Source organism: Tauraco erythrolophus, chromosome 19 (genome assembly GCF_009769465.1).
Source record: "Tauraco erythrolophus isolate bTauEry1 chromosome 19, bTauEry1.pri, whole genome shotgun sequence".
Classification (NCBI taxonomy): Eukaryota; Metazoa; Chordata; class Aves; order Musophagiformes; family Musophagidae; genus Tauraco; species Tauraco erythrolophus.
Window position 1 is genome coordinate 1,828,143 of NC_141483.1, and position 21,668 is coordinate 1,849,810.

Here is a 21,668-nt window from a genome sequence, read left to right on the forward strand (position 1 = left end):
TGTAGCCCTCTCCCCACCTGTGGGGTCACGGGCACTCCAATGCCGGTGTGCACGGCTGGAAGGGGGGTATATCTGGAGTCTGCGAGGGCTTGGATTGGGGGATCGGGAGCTGGAACCTCGTTAAGCCCCATTCCTAATTAGCCACACGACAGAGGGCACGGCGTAGTTTCTGTTTCAGGCTATTTCACCATCTAAACCTGGGCTCTGGCCTAAGTTTCGGAGTTCCCTGTGGTCAAGGAAGAGAACCGAGACCCTCCAAATGACCTAAATTAGTGACAGCTGGATGTGTCCATCCCCCCTGCATCCCGCTGCCATCCCACAGGCGTGAGCGTGGCTGACATAATGTCCATTGCGCTTGTATTAATTGACAAGAATTACACTCGTCCTGCAGTGACCTCCCTAACGAGCAACGAGGGGACTGTGAGGGGGTCGGGTGGGTTCACTGCCCCAACCAGAGCCCCTCCCTGGCCCCCTCCCACCTGCCACATGGATGGCTCAGGAAAATGGAGTTAAGAAGGTCTCCCGTATCAAAAAGGCGACTTATTTAACCGAACGGCTGTCTTTCAAAGGAAAACCAACCGCCTCGTGGACAGAGGCGTTCTTGCAGGACAGGGTTGTGGATTGAGAACCTCATGAAGTTCAACAAGGCCAAGTGCAAGGTCCTGCACATGGGTCAGGGCAAGCACAAGCACAAGCACAGGCTGGATGGAGAATGGATGGAGAGCAGCCCTGAGGAGAAGGACTTGGGGGTGCTGGATGATGAGAAGCTCAACATGAGCTGGCACCGTGCGCTGGCAGCCTAGAAAGCCAACTGTGTCCTGGGCTGCATCCAAAGCAGTGTGGGCAGCAGGTTGAGGGAGGGGATTCTGCCCCTCTGCTCTGCTCTCCTGAGACCCCCCTGCAGTGCTGCCTTCAGCTCTGGGGTCCCCAACATCAGAAGAACATGGAGCTGCTGGAGCAGATCCAGAGGAGGCCACGAAGATGTTCCGAGGGCTGGAGCACCTCTGCTCTGGAGACAGGCTGAGAGAGTTGGGGCTGTTCAGCCTGGAGAAGAGAAGGCTGCGGTGAGACCTTCCAGCACCTTCCAGTGCCTAAAGGGGCTACAGGAAAGCTGGAGAGGGGCTTTGGACAAGGGTGTGTAGTGACAGGACACGGGGCAATGGCTTTACACTGAAAGAGGGGAGATTTCGATGGGATCTAAGGAAGAAATTCTTCCCTCTGAGGGTGGTGAGGCACTGGCACAGGTTGCCCAGAGAAGCTGTGGCTGCCCCATCCCTGGAAGTGTTCAAGGCCAGGCTGGATGGGGCTTTGGGCAACCTGGTGTAATGGCAGGTGTCCCTGCCCATGGCAGGGGGGTTGGAACTGGATGGTCTTCGAGGTCCCTCCCCACCCAAACCGTTCCGTGATTCTGTCACTCCATGATTGCGGCTGCCGTTCCCAGGCCGCCGCCGGAGCGTGGCACGGACGGCGGGCGGGGGATCGGGGTTACACCCACCGCTCTGGTTACTGCGGCACCGCCGGCCCCAAACGCGGCCCCAAACGCGGCCCCGGGCTCCGAGCCCGCACCGCGGGAGGGGGCGGGGCCTCGCCAGACCCCGCCCAGCGCGCACTTCCGCTCGGCGCCGGAACAGAACGGCCCGGCCCGGCCCGGCCGTGTGGCTGCGGCAGCGCGGTGCCGGCGGCGGAGCTGCGCGGCGGCCGTGGCTGCCCGGTAACGCGGGCCCGGGCGTGCTGGCGGGGCCGCGTGGGGAGCGGCGGCGGGCGGGGCGGGAGCGGGCTGTGGGAACGTTGCTGCGGGCGGCAGGGTGCCAGGGCCCGGGGGGGCGGGGGCAGCGGCTCCCAGGGGTGTCCGCAGCGGCAGGGCCTGGCTTGGGTGGCGGGGGCACGTCGGAGGGCGGGCAGGCCGCGGGGGGGGGGGCGGTAGTGGCGGCTGGCGGGGTGCTGGGGCACGGGGGCGGGTAACGGGGCTCGGGGCGGGTGGCGGGAGCTGGAGGGAGAGTTTGGGGCTACGGGCCCGGAGGGGCGGCTGTGGTGGCACACGGGCGGGGGGTGGGCAGAGCTCAGTCCGGGGCCTGGCTGGGGGATGGGGTGACCCTGGAGGTGTGGTAGCAGGGGGAAAACTGGGACCGGTGACTTCGGCGCAGATAAAGGGAAGCGGGCTGCCCGGGCTTTGGCTGACTCCCCTGGCACATCCAAGGTTCGCTGCTGCTGTTGGTGAGGCTGTGGTGGGCACCTTTCCGCTGCCACCAGTGAGCTGTGGTGGGTGCCTCGGCCCCAGCAGCGTGCCCCTCACCCTGGGTGTCCCCGTGTCCGTGCCCCTCGGCGGGCAGCGGGGAGCACAAGGCAGAGGATGCTTCTGACGCTGCAAAAATAAGTTTCCCTGGCAAAAGTCTGGTTTGTCGTGGTCTTTGTCCAGGTGGTTTGCCCAAAATCCCAGGGTATGACAGGCTAACCGTGCCCTTGTGGCTCAGCCCAGAGCTCTTCGGGGGGAGAAAAGCGTGTGATAGGATTGGGAATGATTCTCCGTGTTGAGAATGTTCCATGCTCAGGTTTATTCTCTTCTCCAGATGAATAAGCTTTTGGCCAGGAGACCTGTCTCTTCCAAGGTTGTTTTTGACTTGGACTGGAGATTTGGGTGCTTGGCAGGCTTGAAATGAGACACTTGGCGTTTGTTTCCTTGTTGCAAACACACAGTTCTGTCTGCACTTTCCAGAATGACTCTAGAAATTTTATGAGCCAAATTAAATATCTGACGAGAACTGAAAAACAGCTCGGCTTATTCTGCTGAAAAGTTTGGGAGGTTTTTTCCCCCCCAAAGGAAATATTTATCTAAAAAACTGAAAACTCCATTGTCAATATTCTAATCTTTAAACTTTGTTGGAAAGACATAATTGTTTTAAGTTTTCTAAGCTGTGTGTATTGGTGTTGCTCTACTGTAATTTATTTCTTTTATTTTCTAAATCGAACTCCGAAATGTTAGATGACGCAATTTTTGCGTAAATCCATAGGTGACTGATTCTCTAGAACTAAAAATGTTACTCCTTCCCTTGCTGTCCAAACTGTGGTCTTGCTCTCGAATCGGAATCGTCCAGCTGGAGAGATGCTCCTCTCGTTTTGAGTGTCGTTCTGTGCAGACAGCGCCGGTGCAGTTAAACGTAGAATGTCTCGGCTTGAAAGGGACCCGTAAGGATCATCACGTGCAGTTCCCTGCGCCTTGCAGGACTACCTAAAACTAAATTGTGTGGCTAAGGGCATTGTCCAGGCGTTCCTTGAACTCCGACGTGTGGAAGGAGACTTGTGATCTTGGATCTTAACAAGAACGTAACTTTTTAGTACTATTTCACAGAAATCATGATACCAGAAAACCCCCAAGAAGCTAAAAGCTCCGTTAACTTTCAGTTTTCATTTTTTTGTTAATATCTGAACTTTTTTAACAATGCATATAACATACTTGCTTTTGAATTACTCTAATGTTTGACTTACAGTTAATTTCAGAAAACTGATTATTTCTGAGCCTAAAAACGCTGTTGAAGATTACAGCGTGGTTTTGTGGCTACGTGGGAAATTAGCAGGGGAAAGGAAGGCTGTGTTTCGTAGGCTCCCCCTGTGTGCCTTATCTGGATGAGGACTGAGTGATCCTGCCACAGAAGCACCAAAAATATTTTTTTAATAGTGTTAACAGGATGTCTTTTGATTGCCTCTCCACTTCATACTGTCAGGAGATGGGCTGCAAGCGTTAAAAGTAGAGAGTTCAGCCCGACTTCAGGAGCCAGATTTAAATACCAAGCTCCTATATTAAATAATGTCCCAAAATACTTTTTTTTTTGTTTGTTATCGTGGAAGATGTCCGTGGCCTTTCAGCAAGGCACAGGGATGAGAACACAGCACCGCGTTACAGGTTCCTTCTGAGGCATGTGGAGGGGCTCTTGGGTGTTCCCCGGAGGTTCGGCATTTGGGTGCTGTGTAAATTGCTCTGAGTAAATATCTTTCCAGCTGCTGCGTGTCTGTATGTTACAGGAAGGCTGCAGCCTCTTTGGTTACACTTTTGGTTGCTTGACCTTGTAAAACTCATCCTGTGCTGCTTTTGTTTTTCTGTTTGCTGAAGACAGGAACGAGTCATCACGATGCCAGCGTTGCCTCTGGATGAACTCCAGCTGACAGAAAGGGATCCCAGGACAGGGAAGCTGAGAACTTTACCGGCACTGGTGAGCTGTGTTTTTCCTGAAAGCCAAACAAGACCTTTAACAAATGATTGTCATGTATTCAGACCTGGGCAAAACTAGACCTTGGTCCAGGATATGATAAAATTTGGTCAGCTTCCACGTTAAAGAGATTGTTTTCTTTGTGTTTTAGTGCATTCAAATAGTTGAGAGTTTTATTTCAGTGATGGGTAAATGACAAGTGACTGTTTTCAGCACCTATAATAAACTGTGTTCTCCCAGAACTCCTTATTCTTTCAAGGAACAACCTGATTAGCAATGAAAACTTTGTTGCAATAGAGAGAATGATGCTTTGGGAGCTTTTGCAAACTCCTTGGGAAGTTTAGCTCCAAGCTATAGCACTGGGATAAGTCCATCCACTTACTTCATCCTGTGACCTCCTGCTCTGTGGCTTCAGCTTGGTGAAATCAGAAGATTAAATCCACACTTACCCTTTTCTCCCAGAAATAAGACAGCATGGAGAGAACCTTCTGGACATGTTGCAGAAGTGGGACCTGCCAGTACCACTGCTTGCTCCTGAGGGGGTTTACCCTGGGCATACGTGTGGGTTGAGGCAGAGCTTGAAGATGCTGCTGGCTGCTCAACATGATTCTCGTTCTAGCGTGGGACTATTTGGGCAAAACCTGTTCAGGAACCCTTGGGAAGGGTAGTGAAATGTTTCTTCTCTGTATTTGGTGGTCATGGACAATGGGATCGAGTGCACCGTCAGCAAGTTTGCTGACAACACCAAGCTGTGTGGTGTGGTGGACACGCTGGAGGACAGGGATGCCATCCAGAGGGACCTTGACAGGCTGGAGAGGTGGGCCTGTGAGAACCTCATGAAGTTCAACAAGGCCAAGTGCAAGGTCCTGCACATGGGTCAGGGCATTCCCAAGCACAAGTACAGGCTGGGCGGAGAATGGATGGAGAGCAGCCCTGAGGAGAAGGACTTGGGGGTGCTGGATGATGAGAAGCTCAACATGAGCCGGCACCGTGCGCTGGCAGCCCAGAAATCCAACCGTGTCCTGGGCTGCATCCAAAGCAGTGTGGGCAGCAGGTCGAGGGAGGGGATTCTGCCCCTCTGCTCTGCTCTCCTGAGACCCCCCTGCAGTGCCGCGTTCAGCTCTGGGGTCCTCAACACAAGAAGGGCATGGAGCTGTTGGAGCGGGTCCAGAGGAGGCCACGAAGATGATGCGAGGGCTGGAGCACCTCTGCTATGGAGACAGGCTGAGAGAGTTGGGGCTGTTCAGCCTGGAGAAGAGAAGGCTCTGGGAGACCTTCCAGCACCTTCCAGTGCCTAAAGGGGCTACAGGAAAGCTGGAGAGGGGCTTTTTCCAAGGGCGTGTGGTGACAGAACATGGGTCAATGGCTTTAAACTGAAAGAGGGGAGATTTCAATGGGATCTAAGGAAGAAATTCTTCCCTCTGAGGGTGGTGAGACACTGGAACAGGTTGCCCAGAGAAGCTGTGGCTGCCCCATCCCTGGAAGTGTTCAAGGCCAGGTTGGATGAGGCTCTGAGCAACCTGGTGTGGCTGAAGGTGTCCCTGCCTGTGACAGGGGGGTTGGAACTGGATGGTCTTTGAGATCCCTTCCAACTCAAACCGTTCTATGACTCTGTCGGTTTGACTTCATGGAATGTTGTGCAAGAACCAGTTTGGAGGAAGAAGAGAGAGTGCAGGCCACATTTCAAAGGCGTGACATTAACTGTTGCTGTTTGTTTTGAGGGTGTGGGAGGATTGCTTTGCAAGGCTTTTGGCTAACAGATTGCAAGGAGCAATATCTGCCAAATCATGAAAGTCTGAAAATATTGCTGATAAATCAGGAGACAAACCCACTGAGTTTGACTGATCGAAAAATTAGGAAATGGGAAGCTGCCAGGGAACTGAAAGTCAATTTGTGTGAAGGTGTAATTTTGTGTTGGTTTCCTGAAATTCAGTGAGCAGTGCAAGTGGTGACTGAGCGTTCCTGTCCCTGGGCCCGTGTTTGTAATGCCGTGTTTTGGCTTTCTGCAGCACCCAGAAATAAAAGCAGATCGGTCTTTTGTGCTATACAGACCGCCACCGGCTGTCCGAGACCCTGCTTTAGTGGAAGAGTTCTTGGAGCGAGCGAAATTCATTGCGGATGATCTGAACTGGCTTCTGGCTCTGCCTCATGACAAATTTTGGTGCCAGGTAATGATTGTTTTGTGGACGCTGGAGAAAAAGTGTGAACAATTGGAGTGCTTGTAAAAGCCACCAATTTGCAATGGTATTAGTAAAAACTTGTATGTGCTCGTGATGTCATTTGTCAAACATGTTAACTGCTGCACCTTAGAGTGCAAAGAAAGTATTTCCCTATAGATGTTTTGTTGTGGATTTTAAGAGTTTGTATTCCATACACATATGAATCTTTTTAGCACTCTTGGCTTGCTTTTAAATGTGGCTGCCCATGAGCACAACCTCTGAATGTCTGACATTCCCTTCTTTCCATTTTCTTGTCTTTTGCTGTACCAGGTAATATTTGATGAGACGCTTCAGAAATGTCTGGATTCCTACCTGTGCCATGCCCCTCGCAAGTTTGATGCGTTGGTGGATTGCCATCCGGAGGTGAATGACATGCAGAAATGTCTTCATCAGAGTATCTTCCTGACTTTCCTCAGAATGTCCACTCACAAGGAGTCCAAGGTCAGTATTTCTTTGCCTTGCAGGAGCTCCAAGCTGTTTAGCTTAGAGAAAACGATAACTGGAGAAATTAAATGTGTTTCTTACTTGCATATCCAACTGCATTCCTCTCCCTGGCTATTTTTATCAGTCCATTTCTCTGAATGGAGATGATACTTCAGCTCTGGGCAGTTGTCTGAACCGTGCAATAGTTTCTTAGGAAGGAAATCCAGGCAATCGTGTGGTGGAACGATACATCCCTGTAAGGGCAAAAAGAACTTTGTAGAGCTGCATGGAACAGAGGCTCTTCAGGCCACCAGTAGCCGAGCGTTGGCTCCCTCGGTGCCACTTCCTCTGTGCCGTGTCGCGTAATCTGGGCTAATACTTGCCTCTCTTTGAACTTTCCCCAAGTTTTGGACATGCAGTGAAATTGCTCTAAATTACTGTTTGCTTGGCATCATAATTGAAGGGCACGCGCAGCCCTCATGGGGTGAGCAGTTGCCGTCAGGAGCTGTGGAATTTTCACGAGGCCTTTGGGCAGGGTGAGCGAGGCACCTGTGTTTTAGCAGTTACTCCCTTGATATCCTCTTTGGTTCACGAAGTGTTACTTAGTGACGTCCTGAGCCTCTGGATTATCACAATGGTGACATTCAGGACGTTTTGAGGAAAGGTCTTAGAGAGGGAGGTGGAGGACTGGGGCGAGAACAGGTAGAAGGAATGCTGGAGCCTGGAGCTGGCACCGCTTCAGCAAAAACACGACACCTCTATGGTGTCTTTTATTCCAGGAGCTGATTAAATCTTACCACTCCAACGAGGCAGACAAGCATGTGAAACCATTTTATAGTTGAGTAGTTTGAAGAGAATGAATGGTCTGTTGTCACGCAGGCAGTCAGCAGGAGCTCTGGAAATGGAGCCTCGCCAGCGTAAAGCCCTGTCCCTGCTGTAGCAGGGAGAATGTGCCTGCTGCCTTTCACTGTGATTGAAAACGTTTGCTGTCACAGGCAAGTTTGTCGTCCTGAAAATCCAAAAATCACGTTTTAGTTCGGTTGCTTCTCAGCGTCAAAGCCGATGGAATTTTTGTCATCTAGAATTTTAGAAGAAATTCCTTCAATGTTACGAGTCCCGTGTTTTTGACACTGTTCTAGCAGTCAGGGTATAGAGCTGCAGCTCCTGGGATTTCTCCCTACTTGTCTCTGATGGAGTTTTCTTTGGTGCCTGATTCTACTCTTCCAGGGTACCAATAACCTCACGCTGTCATCTCAGTGTATTTTTTCAGTGTCAGGGCCAGTTAAGCTGTTCCTATGCCTCACTCCTACTCCTGAGCTGAGCCGTTGTTTTGGCATCTCAGCTGTTTATTTGGCCGTGTTGTGAGCCAGGCCTGGGAACTGAACAAACCGCGGGGAGCTTTTTGGGCTAACTTTTAGGTTGGTTGGTTCACTTTGTGGTGCATTCTGGCCATGGGATGAGTGGTGCGAGGCTGGTGGGTGGGTGATGGAGTGGCAGTGGTGAGAGCTGGGAGCGTGGGATGAAGGGCTCTGCAGAAGCTGGTGTAAGCAGAGTTACTGCCCTCGATGAAACAAAATCCTTAATACGCCTTCGAGAGGTATTTTTACAGGTGTCTTTATAATGCTGGAGTTCTTGCAGAGTGAGATGGATTAACCTTTAAATTTATTTCTTTTTTCTTCTTTGTAGGATCATTTTATCACTCCCTCTGTCTTTGGAGAAATTATTTACAATAACTTCCTGTTCGACATCCCTAAGATTCTGGATCTCTGTGTGCTTTTGGAAAAGGAAATGGTCTCCTGCTGCATAAGATGATCGGTTAGTGAAGCCAAGGAACAGCTTGTTGCATTTAGGCTTTTGCTTACTCACGTGGTGGCAAGTGGTGGTTTTATACCAGTGTTACTGTTCTGAAAACGAATTGTTCAGTAGCAACTAGAATCTCTAATTTATAGATTGATTTCTAGATCAGATTACTACTTTTCTTTCTTCTTGTGAACTTCATTTATGTGAAAGAACGCACCGTGGCCTGCGGCTTAGCTGTCCTGAGCTGGGCTCGGGGTTTAGGTGTGAACCAAGGCTCAGTTATGCCTCAGCAGTTATTTCTTGTGCCAGTGAAATGTGCCCGCAGCTGCTGCAAGGGGACCCCGAGGGCTCTGTAAAATCCTGGTGAGACAGGAAGGGGCAAACAACCCAGTTCCTGGGCAAGGAGGGTTAGGAGATGAGGCCCAGTCCAGCTGCTCACAAGTGCTTTTGTTCCCAGTATTGGGAGCCAAGTGAAACCTGCACCATGAAATGAAACGGGAGGTCTTGAAATTTCAAGGCAGGTATTGATTTCTATAGTGCCTTCAAACCACGAAGCACTTCGGAGCGTTGCTCCAGCTGTGCTTACCCCGAGATCTCTCCGTGTCCGTACGACAGCCTTAGTGGCACGTGCATATTAGGCAACACCTCAGCCTTGGATGCTCTAACCTGCATAAAGAAGAGAGGGCATGTTGGTTTAGCTTCTGTATTTATCCTGTGCTCTGTTCACAAGGGACCTGTGGTCTTTAACGTCCACCTGAGCACAGATGGAAGATTTAACCTTGGATTAAGTGAGCTCTTCTTCCTAAATTCTAACCCACTTGGTCTGCAGTTCAAGTAATGAAACTTCTTCCTTTCTTTGGTGGTTGTTTTTGTCTCATTTCCAAGTTTGCTAACACAAGAAGCGTTAACAGATTGTGTGATGCAGCCAAATTTCCAGACCAGAAAGGCTTAGATAGACCTTTGCATTTTTTTAATCCCTTTAGAGTGGAAGTTACTGAAAAAGGATAAATTCCTCTGTCAAGCCTCAGAAGCAAGAAGAAGGCGTGACAAGATAGTTCTCTTTCAGATGTGAAGCTTAGATTATCTGGGTCTTAAACTCTTCCAAAGAAGACCTGAGTGTACGAAGCCTCGTTTGAGTTACACGTAGGCTTTAGAGTGCAACACAATAACGCCGTGCGTGAGTGACAGTGATTTGCTCACCTGATTATTTGCGCTACGTCATGACAGTGATGGCACAAGCAGTTCTGGTGTGTTGTTCATAACTTGATAAACTTGAGGTTCTCCTCAGGGTATAAATTTTTCTGCAACCTGTCTTGTAACTCTTACCCGTGCTGTCCTTGCAGGAGAACTCTGTTAATTTTCGTAGTCTGAACAGTAATTCGCAGGAAAATAGACAGCCTCTGTGCTTACTCGCTGAGGATTTATGATATGCCATTATCCAGTGGAGTATTTTGTAAAGATAATGAAGCCCTAGTAATATAATAGCAGGTATTACTAAAGCCTCATTACCTTTAAGAAATATTCTGCAGAACATTTTCCAGCGTATGCTGGACTGTTAGCAGTATTTGACAACCAGAGTTGACTTTTAATTAAAGGAACTGGGAATGTTTAGCGATAGTGTTTGCATTATTCATTGATTCAGCCTCTGGGGTGTGAATCATATAACATCTCGTTTGCTCTGCTCTGATGAGCATATTCTTGTTACTGGTTCTTTAGTTGCACCAAAGAGTTGATGGGGCAGCCTTAGACCTGGGCATGAGTTGAGAAGTGAGCCTGTGCCCAAGTCCTGACTGGTTGTTGGCTGTATCTGGAGTGGGAAGAGTGTCAGTTACAATGCAAGTACATCTTCTGCTGGCATGAACGTCGGAACTAATGGGAAATGGTTTTCTTCCCCCTCTCTTAGAAAACATCTTCACTCAGCAACCAAGCTACTTCAATGACCTGGATGAAACTCTGCCCACTGTCCTCCAGGTACTGCTTCTCTACTGGGCCCAGGGCTTGGATTTCATCTGGAAAGGTGACATAGTTTAGAGGGTTGTCCTGGTTTTGGCTGGGATAGAGTTAATTTTCTTCCCAGTAGCTGGTATAGTGCTGTGGTTTGGATTTAGTGTGAGAATCCTGTTGATAACACACTGATGTTTTAGTTGTTGCAAAGTACCACTTGTACTAAATCAAGGACTTCCCAGCTTCCCGTGCTCTGCCAGTGAGGAGGTGCATAAGAAGCTGGGAGGGACCAGAGCCAGGACAGCTGACCCAAACTGGCCAAAGGGGTATTCCATACCGTATGACATCATACTCAGTATATAAACAGGAAGCAAGTTAGCTGGAGAGCCGCTGCTGGGGAACTGGCTGGGCATCGGTCAGTGGGTGGTGAGCAATTGCATTGTGCATCACTAGTTTTGTGTATTTTTATTATTTTTTCCCTTCTTTTTCTGTCCTGTTAAACTCTTTATCTAAACCCATGAATTTTACTTTTTTTTTCCCCTGATTCTCTCCCCCATCCCACTGTGGGGGAGCGTGAGTGCAGAGCTGTGTGGCGTTTAGCCACCTGCCAGGTTAGAGCACAGCGAGGTAGAAGGCAGAAAACGTAGTCATAGGCAGGCACAAAGTATTTGTCAATGCTTACTTTCTCCAGCTTCCACTAGTGCGTGCCAGGTAGGCTGTGAACCTTTATTTAAAGCTATTACTTGATGAGTATTTCCTGTTACCTTCCTTCTCTGCAGTTGATCTCAAGGAGTTTTCGTCAGGCAGTTCAAAAAGTGTTCTGCAGATCCTCCCGCCCCCAGGCAGGGGAAGCACTGAAACGTAACAAAATAGAGACCCTGAGAGGTGGCTAAGGCTTGGCATGGAGTGGGTTAGTGTTACTGCTGCAGGTTCTCAGGAGAAATGGAAATCCATTGGAAGGGATGCATGGTTGCCAAACAAGAGATTTGGCACCTCTCCATGTCTAAGCTTTCATTTTTATAAGCAGCTTGTGTGTTCCCCAGACTCGGTAAGCGGGGTTCACCTTTAACCTGAGGGGGACATCAAGGTGCCTTGACATCTTTGCACTCTGAAAATGTCAGCGTTTTGTCCTCAAAAAGCTCACCTAGGCACAAAAATAAACAAACTCAAGATACCGTTTACCCCAGGACACTTACAATGTCACATGACTTTTTGAAAGCCCACTTTTTTTTTCTTTCCATATATTAAGAAATGATTAGAGCTAAGTCTCAGAGGTGGTATCATATTTAAAAAACACTCTGGGATGCAAGAGCAAACCTGCAGATTAATTACTGGGGAGGACAGCAGAGATTCCGTTTGCTTTCCGTGGCGTAGCGCGTCAGAGCGGTTCCTCTGCGGAACGCCGGTTTCTTTTCTGTGGGTTTCCCTGAGCTGTGCAGGGTGACGCCGGTGTCTCTCGTGAGTGGATGTGGCAGCTCAAACGAAGATGTGTCATTACTGATCCATAAAGCTGTTTATGTGCTCACACTGTCACTGAAAGGAGTTGATACCTGTGCAGGTTTAGGGGTTCACTAACCCCCAGTATGCCACCTCAGTACCTTTAGCCACCCATTTACCTACCTCTGGTAGGAGGGTTTGACAAATCTCAGGGTGCAAGGGTAGAGGAGTTGTTTTTAAGTTGGTCCTACACCAGAGTGTTAGCAATTTGGAACCCAATTCTATGGGCTTCTCCTCAGATTCTTTGTTTATAAACAAGAGCCACACAATCTTGAGGCCCTGAGCAACCTGATCTAGTTGGAGATATCCCTGTTCCTTGCAGGGGGGTTGGACTAGATGACCTTTGAAGGTCCCTTCCAGCCCTAACCATTCTATGATTCTATGAATCTGTCCTGCTAACCTCAGGGGAGAGGGCAGGAAGGCTTCGGGACTAGCCTGTGAGCAGGAGGAGGTGTGAACTTCCCAGTTGTCCCACTGTGCCCTTGTGAGTAGGTGTCCTGGGTGGCCTGCTGGTGTTGGCCTTGCTCTCTGATGGTCTCACTTAGCTCAGGACTTGGATTAGCTGCGGTCCCTGTCCCAGCATCACCACCACGTGCAGCTGCATTTGAATTGCACACGAGCCGCGTGGGGATTCAGACGTGCAGCGTGGCCCTTCGTGCCGTAGCCTGCCAGAGACCGTTGCGTCTTTCATCTCCCACAGCCCTGTGCTGATGGAAACAGTCACGTAGCGCGTATAAAGCACGTCCCGCTGCTTTCCCCGCCTGTTTTAACGCCGTTCTGTTCTCCTGGCCTAGGTGTTCAACAATATTTTGCATAAGTGTGGTTTGCAGTGTGAAGGAGCCTCTGCTGAGCCCCAGAAGTTGGAAGAAAGAGTAAACGTGACCCCGGGGAACATGCCCCTCCAGGTAGAACCGTTGCTCCGTGCACTTTGCTGTTTGTAGTCGTGCAGGCTGAGCAGTCCGTGCAGCAGTGAGACCACAGAGGGTCATCCTGTTCCCAAACACTGGTGGCTCATGCAGCACACGCTTCCATGTCATTGTCTCACCGTTTGTCATGTGGGGGAAAGGCTTTATCATCAAGTCATGAGTTGGTTGCTCTGCTCATGTGCAGTTCAACCATATCCATTGGAGCCTGGGTTCTTTTTAAACCTGGAATCGTTTTTGCTTAACCAGCTTACAAACAATGTAACAGGGTATCTGACAGAAGTCTCCAGGTAACCCTGACAGTGATCAGAGTTGATTTTTTCTTTAGAAATGTTTGTTTAGCATCAGTGTACTTTAACTGTAGTTAATTAAGAGAGGTTTTTTGTGCTGGGTGCTGTACAGGCCCCATCTCACTGAGCATGGTCTTCTACAAAATCTTACTCATATAGCCTGTATGTGCAAGTTGACAGCTACCCTGGGAATCCATCTTGCACTGAAACGGACCACTGAAATCATCCCTTTAATTCCTGTATTACTGCTGTGCAGCGCTCCCAGATAGATGGGGGAAGAATACTGTATGCAGAGGATATATGGAGGGCAAAGACACTGTCTGAATCAGGTCTGATGAGGATTCTCATGGTTTCACAGAATCTTCCATGAGAGCGAGCAGTTGGGATTGCCTTATAGATGTTTAGAGGATAGAAGTTTTAGTAGAGACGTCGTCTCTGCCTCTAGACCCAGTAGCGTGTAGCACGTTGGTAGCAGGTTCTCTTCGTGCAGTCAAACATCCTGCATCCCTGTTAGTGAGTGATACTGTGCTCCTGGGAAAACTTGTCTGCCTTCTTTCTCAGTAATTGCTCTTTCCCTCTCAGGAGCTGAAGGATATTGTGCTGTACTTATGCGACACTTGCACGACGCTCTGGGCGTTTCTTGATGTCTTCCCGTTGGCTTGCCAGACCTTCCAAAAACATGAGTTTTGCTACAGGTACGTTTTGTACTGTGGACAGAGCTTCTCTTGGCGAAGTGAAAATGCTGAACGTGTTGCTGTGTCCTGTCCCAGTGCCCTCATCGTTAAAAGAGTAGACAGATTTAACGCAACTAGAGCCTGCCAGGTTCACGCTGACAGGAACACAGAGACTCTCAGTAAAGAAATTAATATACAGATGTCTAGAGTTTGTCTATTATCCAGTGATCCTAGAGCCAGGCAACCATCGCAGTTTCAGAATCCAGCTAAACAGTACTTGGTGTGCTTTGGGAAGGATGGAGAGGGACGAGCAGTTGTGGACAAAAAGAGCTTCCTGCCATAGGACCTGAAGCAAGGGGAGTAGAAAGTCTTACGGAGTGCTAGTCCACCAGGGTCTGAAAAGAAACGTTTCTGTTTGATGTTATGGCTAAGTTTTATGCCAGAGAATATCACTGAGGTTTGGCAAAAGCTGAGTGCCTGGGAGAAGATGACAAGCCAGCACCATCACAGCTGGGCTGACAGCTGACTCCCTGTCCAGCTCTGGATCACAGCGACGATGAGTCAGGATGCTGTCAAGGAGCAGAGAGCAGAGTGCGTTCCCACGGAGGCTGCAAGTCCTCCAGTGGCACTTACCTGGCTTACTCCAGGTGTTTTAAGCCCCCAGATCATTTTTCAGAGTCTCACCATAACCACCTTTGTTTAGGACCAGCTGAAGCGTTAATTTATGGTCCGTGTTTCCCCTTGTGTTTGCTTGTTGGTGTGAAGGAACACACCTCTGTGTTTCTGTGTCTGTTTCCAATCACGTTGCAGACCCCCCGCAGTCTCACAGCTGCCGGTGGTTTGTGGACCACAGGTTGAGTAATGCTGCTGGGGGGTGTGTAGGTTTCTGTCCTCTTTGGATGTTCTCGATGAGTTGGTTGTGGAAAGAAGAGCAGACTGGTGGACTGGTGGTGGCTGTTTGGATTGGCAAGCAGCGCTGCTTACACGCTTGGTTACTCAGAGGAGAAAAACCTTTTGCTTTTAATTTTACTGTTGATGTCAGAGACGTGCTAAAGTAGTCTTGGTCTCTGTGCAGTGGGACAACAGCAACACGTTTTCATTACTTCCCAATATGGACTAACGACTGGGTCTTTGGAGTGTGGGGAGGGAAAAGTGATTTACATGTCATCTTTCTGGAACCGCTGCGAGTCTGAATCAATCTGCTGGCGCTGGCTAATTTCTCTCCCTGGCTAAAAGTATCAACCAGCTCCTGCTACGGTTGCCTCAAGGAGACTCATTTAACATATTTGGCTCTTAATATGAGACATGGACATAATGTTCCTAATGGAGACGCTGCTCATCAGGGCAGCTTGGCTTTTGTGCAAAGTGCTGTAAAGTGTAATTTGTAACGTCTAACTACTCAGGGAGCAGTACTGGCTGTTATTCCGTCAGGGCGTTTCTCCGCATCTCTTAGCACTCAGTCCCTGAAGGAAAGGGTCTGCGTGGGCTGCCTGGCACGTAAAATGGGAAACTGGACCAAACTAACTTTCTTTGTTTCCTCCCTGCCCCATCCTACTGATGTGTCCCCTTAGGCTTTCTGCATATCGGATACCTTCCTCTAAATGCCCACCTAGAGCAGAGCTGAATAGCAAGACCAGTAAGACTTTATTGGAAATCATATCCTGTTCTTATCCCGTTTGCAGCATACAGCAAGCTAGGGCCATGAGGATATTGCGGTGGGAAAGGGTGTTTTGGGAGACTTGAGCTGATCAACTCCTTGCAGACTGCAAATTTGTGTTCAAGATGTTTCTTGTTTGGGCATATTGTTCTTCTGCTCAGCAGCATGGGGCTTTTCAAATGCATTTCTTTGCCTGCATCTTCAAAGATACCTTGATGGTTTCCCTGGAGTGCTGCTCTTTGTCTATCCTGTATTTGCTTGCTTGTGTTTCAGGGAACAAATAACAAAATGGGATAATGCTAATGAGTACTGCTAGTGAGGAGAATTTAATGAAATTAACCATTTGATTTGTCTTTTAGCAAATGCTTTTTGAAGCCTCAGTTGACAGTTACTGTTTCGTTGCCTCTTTCTACAGATTAGCTTCGTTTTATGAATTGGCAATTCCTGAGCTGGAATCTGCAATTAAGAAGAGGCATTATGAGGATAACAGGTGAAAATGTCTGCAAAGGCTTGCATTTTCTTTTCAATAGAAGTCTCCCAGGGCTTAGTTAAAAATTCACTTCATGCTGCTTTACCCACCTCTGCAGAGTCTTTCTTTTTTTTTATGCTGCTTCAAAGAACTCTGAAGAGATGGCTTTTCTAATTCCAAATTTTCCTGGGCAGCGAAGTGACTAATGATTTCTTTCACTGCTGTCTAAGAAGAAACTCGATGAGAGGTGCATCCAAATTGTAACAAAGTGTGAAAACATGAACAGTATCTCTATGTGTAGATTGGTCTCGTTTTAAGGCGCAGATTATGCTGGTACAGTTGAGATGTCATGTTGGGACGGTTCATGATTGAGACCAACTTTGTTTAGAGCGTGGATTTTTTCCTTAATGACTATGAAATGGCTCTAATCTCTTGTCCCTGCACCAAAGAAATGATTCTGCTAATTAAATTCCTCCTCTGGAGGGATAACTGGAGCAAAGATGTGTTAAAGATTAAGATTTCATGTGCCGACACCAACAGCGTGTTCCTTTACTCTCTCTAAAGTGTTTTTGCTGATTTGTGGAGGAGAATTTCACATTCCAGGAAGAAGATGATAGAAGCTTTTCACATCCTGATAAACCAAGTCTGTCTGCAGCCCATCTTAGAAAGCAGGTATAGACGCTGGGGCACTGCAATACTAGCAGTTATTTGATTGCCATTGTGGGGGAGATTGTTTCCTCGTTTTCAGATTTTCTGAAGGAATTGAGTGGGTACTGCTATTTGTGTTGGGGTTGTAGCCAAAGACTTTGGCTAAGATCAGAAGTCTGTCGTCCTGCTGTTTGATCCAGAATTGATGTGGTGAACTGTGTCTTGACCCCACTCAAGTGAGATAAGGCTGTAGTCCAATGAGCTTTCTAACCTCAGTTCATGGCTAAGTTGCAAATTCTGATGCTGTCTGTAGACACCTTGACTGAGACACCACAGTAAAAGCGATGCAGTTATAGACCACTGAAAACAGTTGTTTTAAATCTAGATCTGGTGCCTTTACCTAGCTCTACTCCTGTTCCTATTGGGAAAATTGTTAACTGGTAACTGGGAGGAATCTAAAAATGAAGGCAAGTGTCCTTATTTTAAAACAGAGAAATGAAGAGAAGTGAAAGGACCCAAAATTCTGCTGCATATTGGGGACAGAGCCAAGAACCTTGATCTTGGAAGGCCAGTGGTGTCTTGGGCTGGTCTCTCTTTGCCCGTACTCATTACAGGTTTCATAGATTGCTGGTCTCTGTGGCTCCTGTTCTGCTTGAATATTTTCCCTGGTTTGACATCAGGAAAGCTCTCCAAGAAGTTGAGAAGTGTCTGCTGATGGAATTCCTTATGAGACACCTGGCTTTGCTTCCTTGACTGCCTCTGTGACCTGGACTAAGCCACCTGATCTGTTTGTGCTAGAAGTCATAGAATGGTTAGGGTTGGAAGGGACCTCAAAGATCATCTAGTCCAATCCTTACAGGAGCAATGGCAGCCTTGCCTTACGCTTGCTCACCTGAGCGTCGCCTTTCAGCACCCACCACAATCCTGAAAGTGTAAAGGAACCAAAGAGCGTAATGTGTTCAGATTCCACAACGTTAAGGGCTGTATGTACGTCAGAGGTAGCAAAGGACAGTTCTAGACACTCATTGCCAGTTTGCTGAGAGCTGAGGCCACTGTGAAAACAATGTCTGGCTTGTAGGGAAGTACATTTTTCTTAATGCTCATCTGCTGCAGAGGATGCTCTGTCTTGCTGCGAGGCTCGATGTATCGGCAGCGATGGGAGGTTTGGGCGTTATAAGAGAAAGGTCACCACAGGAGTTTGGGTGGCATGTGTTCTCGCATAGGTGAGCACATATTTTCTGGGAGGCTCACTGGGATAATCCCAAAACATATAATAAGTGCAATTACAAAAGCACTCCACGCCCTTCTCTGCTTATTGCAAGTCTGAGGCATCAAACTATGATTTGTAAGGTCTGTCAGAAGTCCTGTAATTCTAACTGTGGGACAGCTTTAGATCTTGCTGGCTGAAACGTTTGCTGAAGCCATGAAAGAAACTTGTTTGCATGTGACCCTTTGCTCCCGTGAAAGCCAAAAGGTGGACTGATACCTGTTTTCAAGTGGGATTTTCCCTTGACGTATGGATGTGACTGGTTTGGCCAGTGAGGCGGAATGGGGAGGTTGTGCAGCGCGGTAGGCTCGCCACTGAGCTTTTCTCTCTGCTGTGCCATCCTTTCCTGCAGCTGTGAGAACATTCAGCCTTTTATTGAGGAATTTCTACAGATCTTCACTTCGGTGCTCCAGGAAAGGAGGTGAGTCTGGCTGAAGGAGGCCCGAGGGGAGGGTCAGCTGGCCTTCCTCCTCCGTTCCTTACAACAGAACGGCCCGAGACGTTGTTATGAGGCATTACGGTGCGGTTGGGAGTTAGAAATCGCGCTGGCTAGTTGGGAGAAGTGCTGCGAGAGGATGTCAGGCTGCAATACAGACTTCATTGTAAAGGTGAGGAGGATGCTGCGTGACGCTGGAGAATGTTATTCTTCACTCTCTTTAATCCAGGCTTTCAAAGTGGAGGATAGCAATTTAGCAATTAGCTACCTCGACAAGTTAGGTTATTATTACTAATCTCTGCTTTTCAACTGGGCTGACCAGACCAGAAAGATGTTAAGTGCTAATGCTGAAAAGGAGAAGTGAGTAAGTGGCAGAACTGGGAATTGGCTCTTGCCCTCCTGAGGATGCTGTCATTCCGATCATGTTCCAGTCATAAACCATATTTCGTCTGTAATGCGGCACTGGGTTACAGGTCTCGGCATCACGAGGAGTGTTGCAGCTGGCTCTGATGGCTGGGGGGGAGCGTTGCTGCAGTATAATGGGGTCAAAATCAGACTGGAATTCAGTTTTTGGGGAGAGGTTGTACGTGTTCCTACCTGAGCAGTGAGGAAGTCGAAGGGGCATAGCAGGGATGGTAGCATGTGACAGATCTGCTGGTAATTTATTCTTGAGTTCGACTGATTAAACTTGCTTCTGCATTTTCAGGTTTCTCCGTGACTATGATGAGCTGTTTCCTATTGAGGATGATGTCAGCCTGCTTCAGCAAGCATCCTCCACGCTGTATCCTTTGCTGTCACCTTGGGGGTTTGCAGGCCTGGCTTCTCTGAGATTCCCTCACCCCAGTGGCATTTCCACTGTTGCTGCCTCTGGTTAAGCTGCGTGACTGGCAGTGAGTGATGGAAAGTTTTCCATTAAAAAAGAAAGGGGGGAATGTTGTGGTAGGCACAGGCTTGGGAGTCACAGAAAACTGCGTAGTCGCTTCAAGGTGAGGTCCGAATATGTGCATCTAGAAATGTCCTTAATGCTGTCCTCTTAGAGATGAGACCAGGACAGCCTATATCCTCCAAGCAGTGGAAAGTGCGTGGGAAGGGGTTGACAGGAAAAAAGCACAAGTTGTTAAGGATCCCCCACCACCAGCAGCATCTAATGGAGCATCAGCAATAGTGGAGAGCACTGCTGAGGACGTGGAAGAGCTCGGGGCTGCGTACGCATCAGAGGATGAGGCGAGTAGAGCTGTGTGGGCAGGACAGGGTTCTGCTCTTTCTGTCATAGAGTCATAGAATCGTCTGGTTGGAAGAGACCCTCAAGATCATCGAGTCCAACCATTCACCCTGCACTGTCAGGGTCCCTAAACCATGTTCCTCAACACCAAATCCACACGGTTTTTAAACACCTCCAGGGATGGGGACTCCACCAGCTCCCTGGGCAGCCTGTTCCAATACTTCACAACCCTCTCTGGAAAGAAATTCTTCCTGATATCCAACCTAAATTTCCCCTGGTGCAACTTGAGGCCATTCCCTCTCGTTCTGTCATTCCTAACATGGGAGAAGAGACCGACCCCCATCTCCCTACAACTTCCTTTCAGGTAATTGTAGAGAGCGAGAAGGTCCCCCCTGAGCCTCCTCTTCTCCAGACTGACCAGTCCCAGCTCCCTCAGCTGCTCCTCACAGGACAAGTTCTCTAAACACTTCACCAGTTTCATTGCCCTTCTCTGAACCCGCTCCAGCACCTCAATGTCCTTCTTGAAGTGAGGGGCCCAAAACTGGACACTGTCCTTACTCTGTGGAGAGAGGCTTGGTTTGCTCAGTTTGGGGGATTGCATGAGATTAGTTTCATTTCTTACCTTTGCCAAATTTCAGTGCAGCCCCACGCACCCTGTGAAACAGGGAACAAAGCTCCACCTGAATCCTGGCTTTGTCTTTAGGCAACTTGCTTCTAACTCCCGTGGGGCTGGGTTTCCTCGTGCCGTGGTTCATTCGAACGCTGTGCTGCTTCACTGGAGCTCGTGTGCGTGTTTTTTAAATGCACAGTTCTTATGTTATTTGAGGAAAGATTTCTCCAGAGTATCCTTGCTGACTCAGGGACAGACTAAAGTAGTTGTGTGCCCAAGTCTGTCATAGACCTTGAGTAATACAAACATCTTGGCTGATTTCTCTCCTTTTTTGACATCAGTTTTTGACTTCTTTGTGTTTGAATTCTACCAGCCCAGACTGTTTCTTTCCCTTTCTCGATCTGCATACCTGCCTTCCCTCAGCTGCTGTCTCTTTCCAGTAATGCCACCCATTCTCTTTGGTCCATGTAGTGTGCCGGTGCAGCTGCTGCGCCCATTGCCAAGGTGTCAGGGGTGGAGCTGGACTCCCTGATCTCGCAAGTGAAGGACCTGCTGCCAGACCTTGGTGAGGGCTTCATCCTGGCGTGCCTGGAAGAGTACAGTTACAGCACGGAGCAAGTGATCAACAACATTCTGGAAGATAAGCTGGTGCCGTACTTGGATAAACTGGACCGAGCAATGCAAAGGTGTGGGACAACTTCTGGCACAGCTTTGATGCCTTTGGTTTTTTCGTTTGTGGGTTGTGATTTAATGTCATTCTTATTGAAGGTTAGACACTTGTAGAGCTCTGAGAAGTTGCACGTGCGTTTTCTTGGGGTAGATGGCTGCAGTGAGAGCTTCTCATTGCCATCTGCCACTAGTTTTCTGCCCTTGTGTCCCTGCAGAAGGCTGGAACATTCACTGTTCAGCATTTCAGTAGAGCAGATGCTGGGTCATGTTTTGTGATGGGGGATGAAAATACTTGTACCTTAATGGTCCTTATTTGAGCGTTTAAAATTCCATCATGGGGACCCTGGACTGGGCAATAAAATGAGTTGCCTTCAGAAGTGATTTTGCTGCAGAGGACAGGGTCGTAGGTGTTAAAATCCCAGCTGTCCTGCAGGAAAGGGCATCTTCAAAGCAACTAATTCAGCTGAAATCCAACCTGCAGGGTCAAATGGAGTATTTGACAGGCTGCTCTTTTGTGATTGAAAAGAAATCAGAGATGGGAAACGGCAATTCAGATCCGTTTTTATCTACCCTTTGACAAACTTGCCAGGCTTTTGCCAGCTTCTCGGGGTTGTGCGTGGGGCGTAGGGTTTAGAGCTGGCAGTGGAATTGGGTTGTTTTGGTTTGTCTGCAGCTGCTAGCGTGTGTTTGTGCTGCAACAGCAGTTTCTGCCTGAGTG

The 21,668-nt window shown here is 48.6% G+C and overlaps 1 protein-coding gene across 1 annotated transcript in view; it reads left to right on the plus strand.

Annotated features, from left to right (window-relative positions):
• Positions 1 to 1,702: 1,702 nt before the first annotated feature.
• ASCC2 (activating signal cointegrator 1 complex subunit 2) overlaps positions 1,703 to 21,668 on the plus strand; it is a 29,779-nt gene continuing 9,813 nt past the window's right edge. The window contains 15 exon segments of the mRNA XM_086623300.1: positions 1,703 to 1,711; positions 4,106 to 4,205; positions 6,212 to 6,370; positions 6,692 to 6,862; positions 8,531 to 8,615; positions 8,618 to 8,659; positions 10,548 to 10,615; positions 12,880 to 12,990; positions 13,881 to 13,993; positions 16,045 to 16,119; positions 16,663 to 16,770; positions 18,366 to 18,434; positions 19,156 to 19,230; positions 19,487 to 19,673; positions 20,753 to 20,967. Of these exon segments, the coding sequence (XP_086479426.1) occupies positions 4,125 to 4,205; positions 6,212 to 6,370; positions 6,692 to 6,862; positions 8,531 to 8,615; positions 8,618 to 8,659; positions 10,548 to 10,615; positions 12,880 to 12,990; positions 13,881 to 13,993; positions 16,045 to 16,119; positions 16,663 to 16,770; positions 18,366 to 18,434; positions 19,156 to 19,230; positions 19,487 to 19,673; positions 20,753 to 20,967 (1,559 nt within the window). The 5' untranslated portion in view covers positions 1,703 to 1,711; positions 4,106 to 4,124.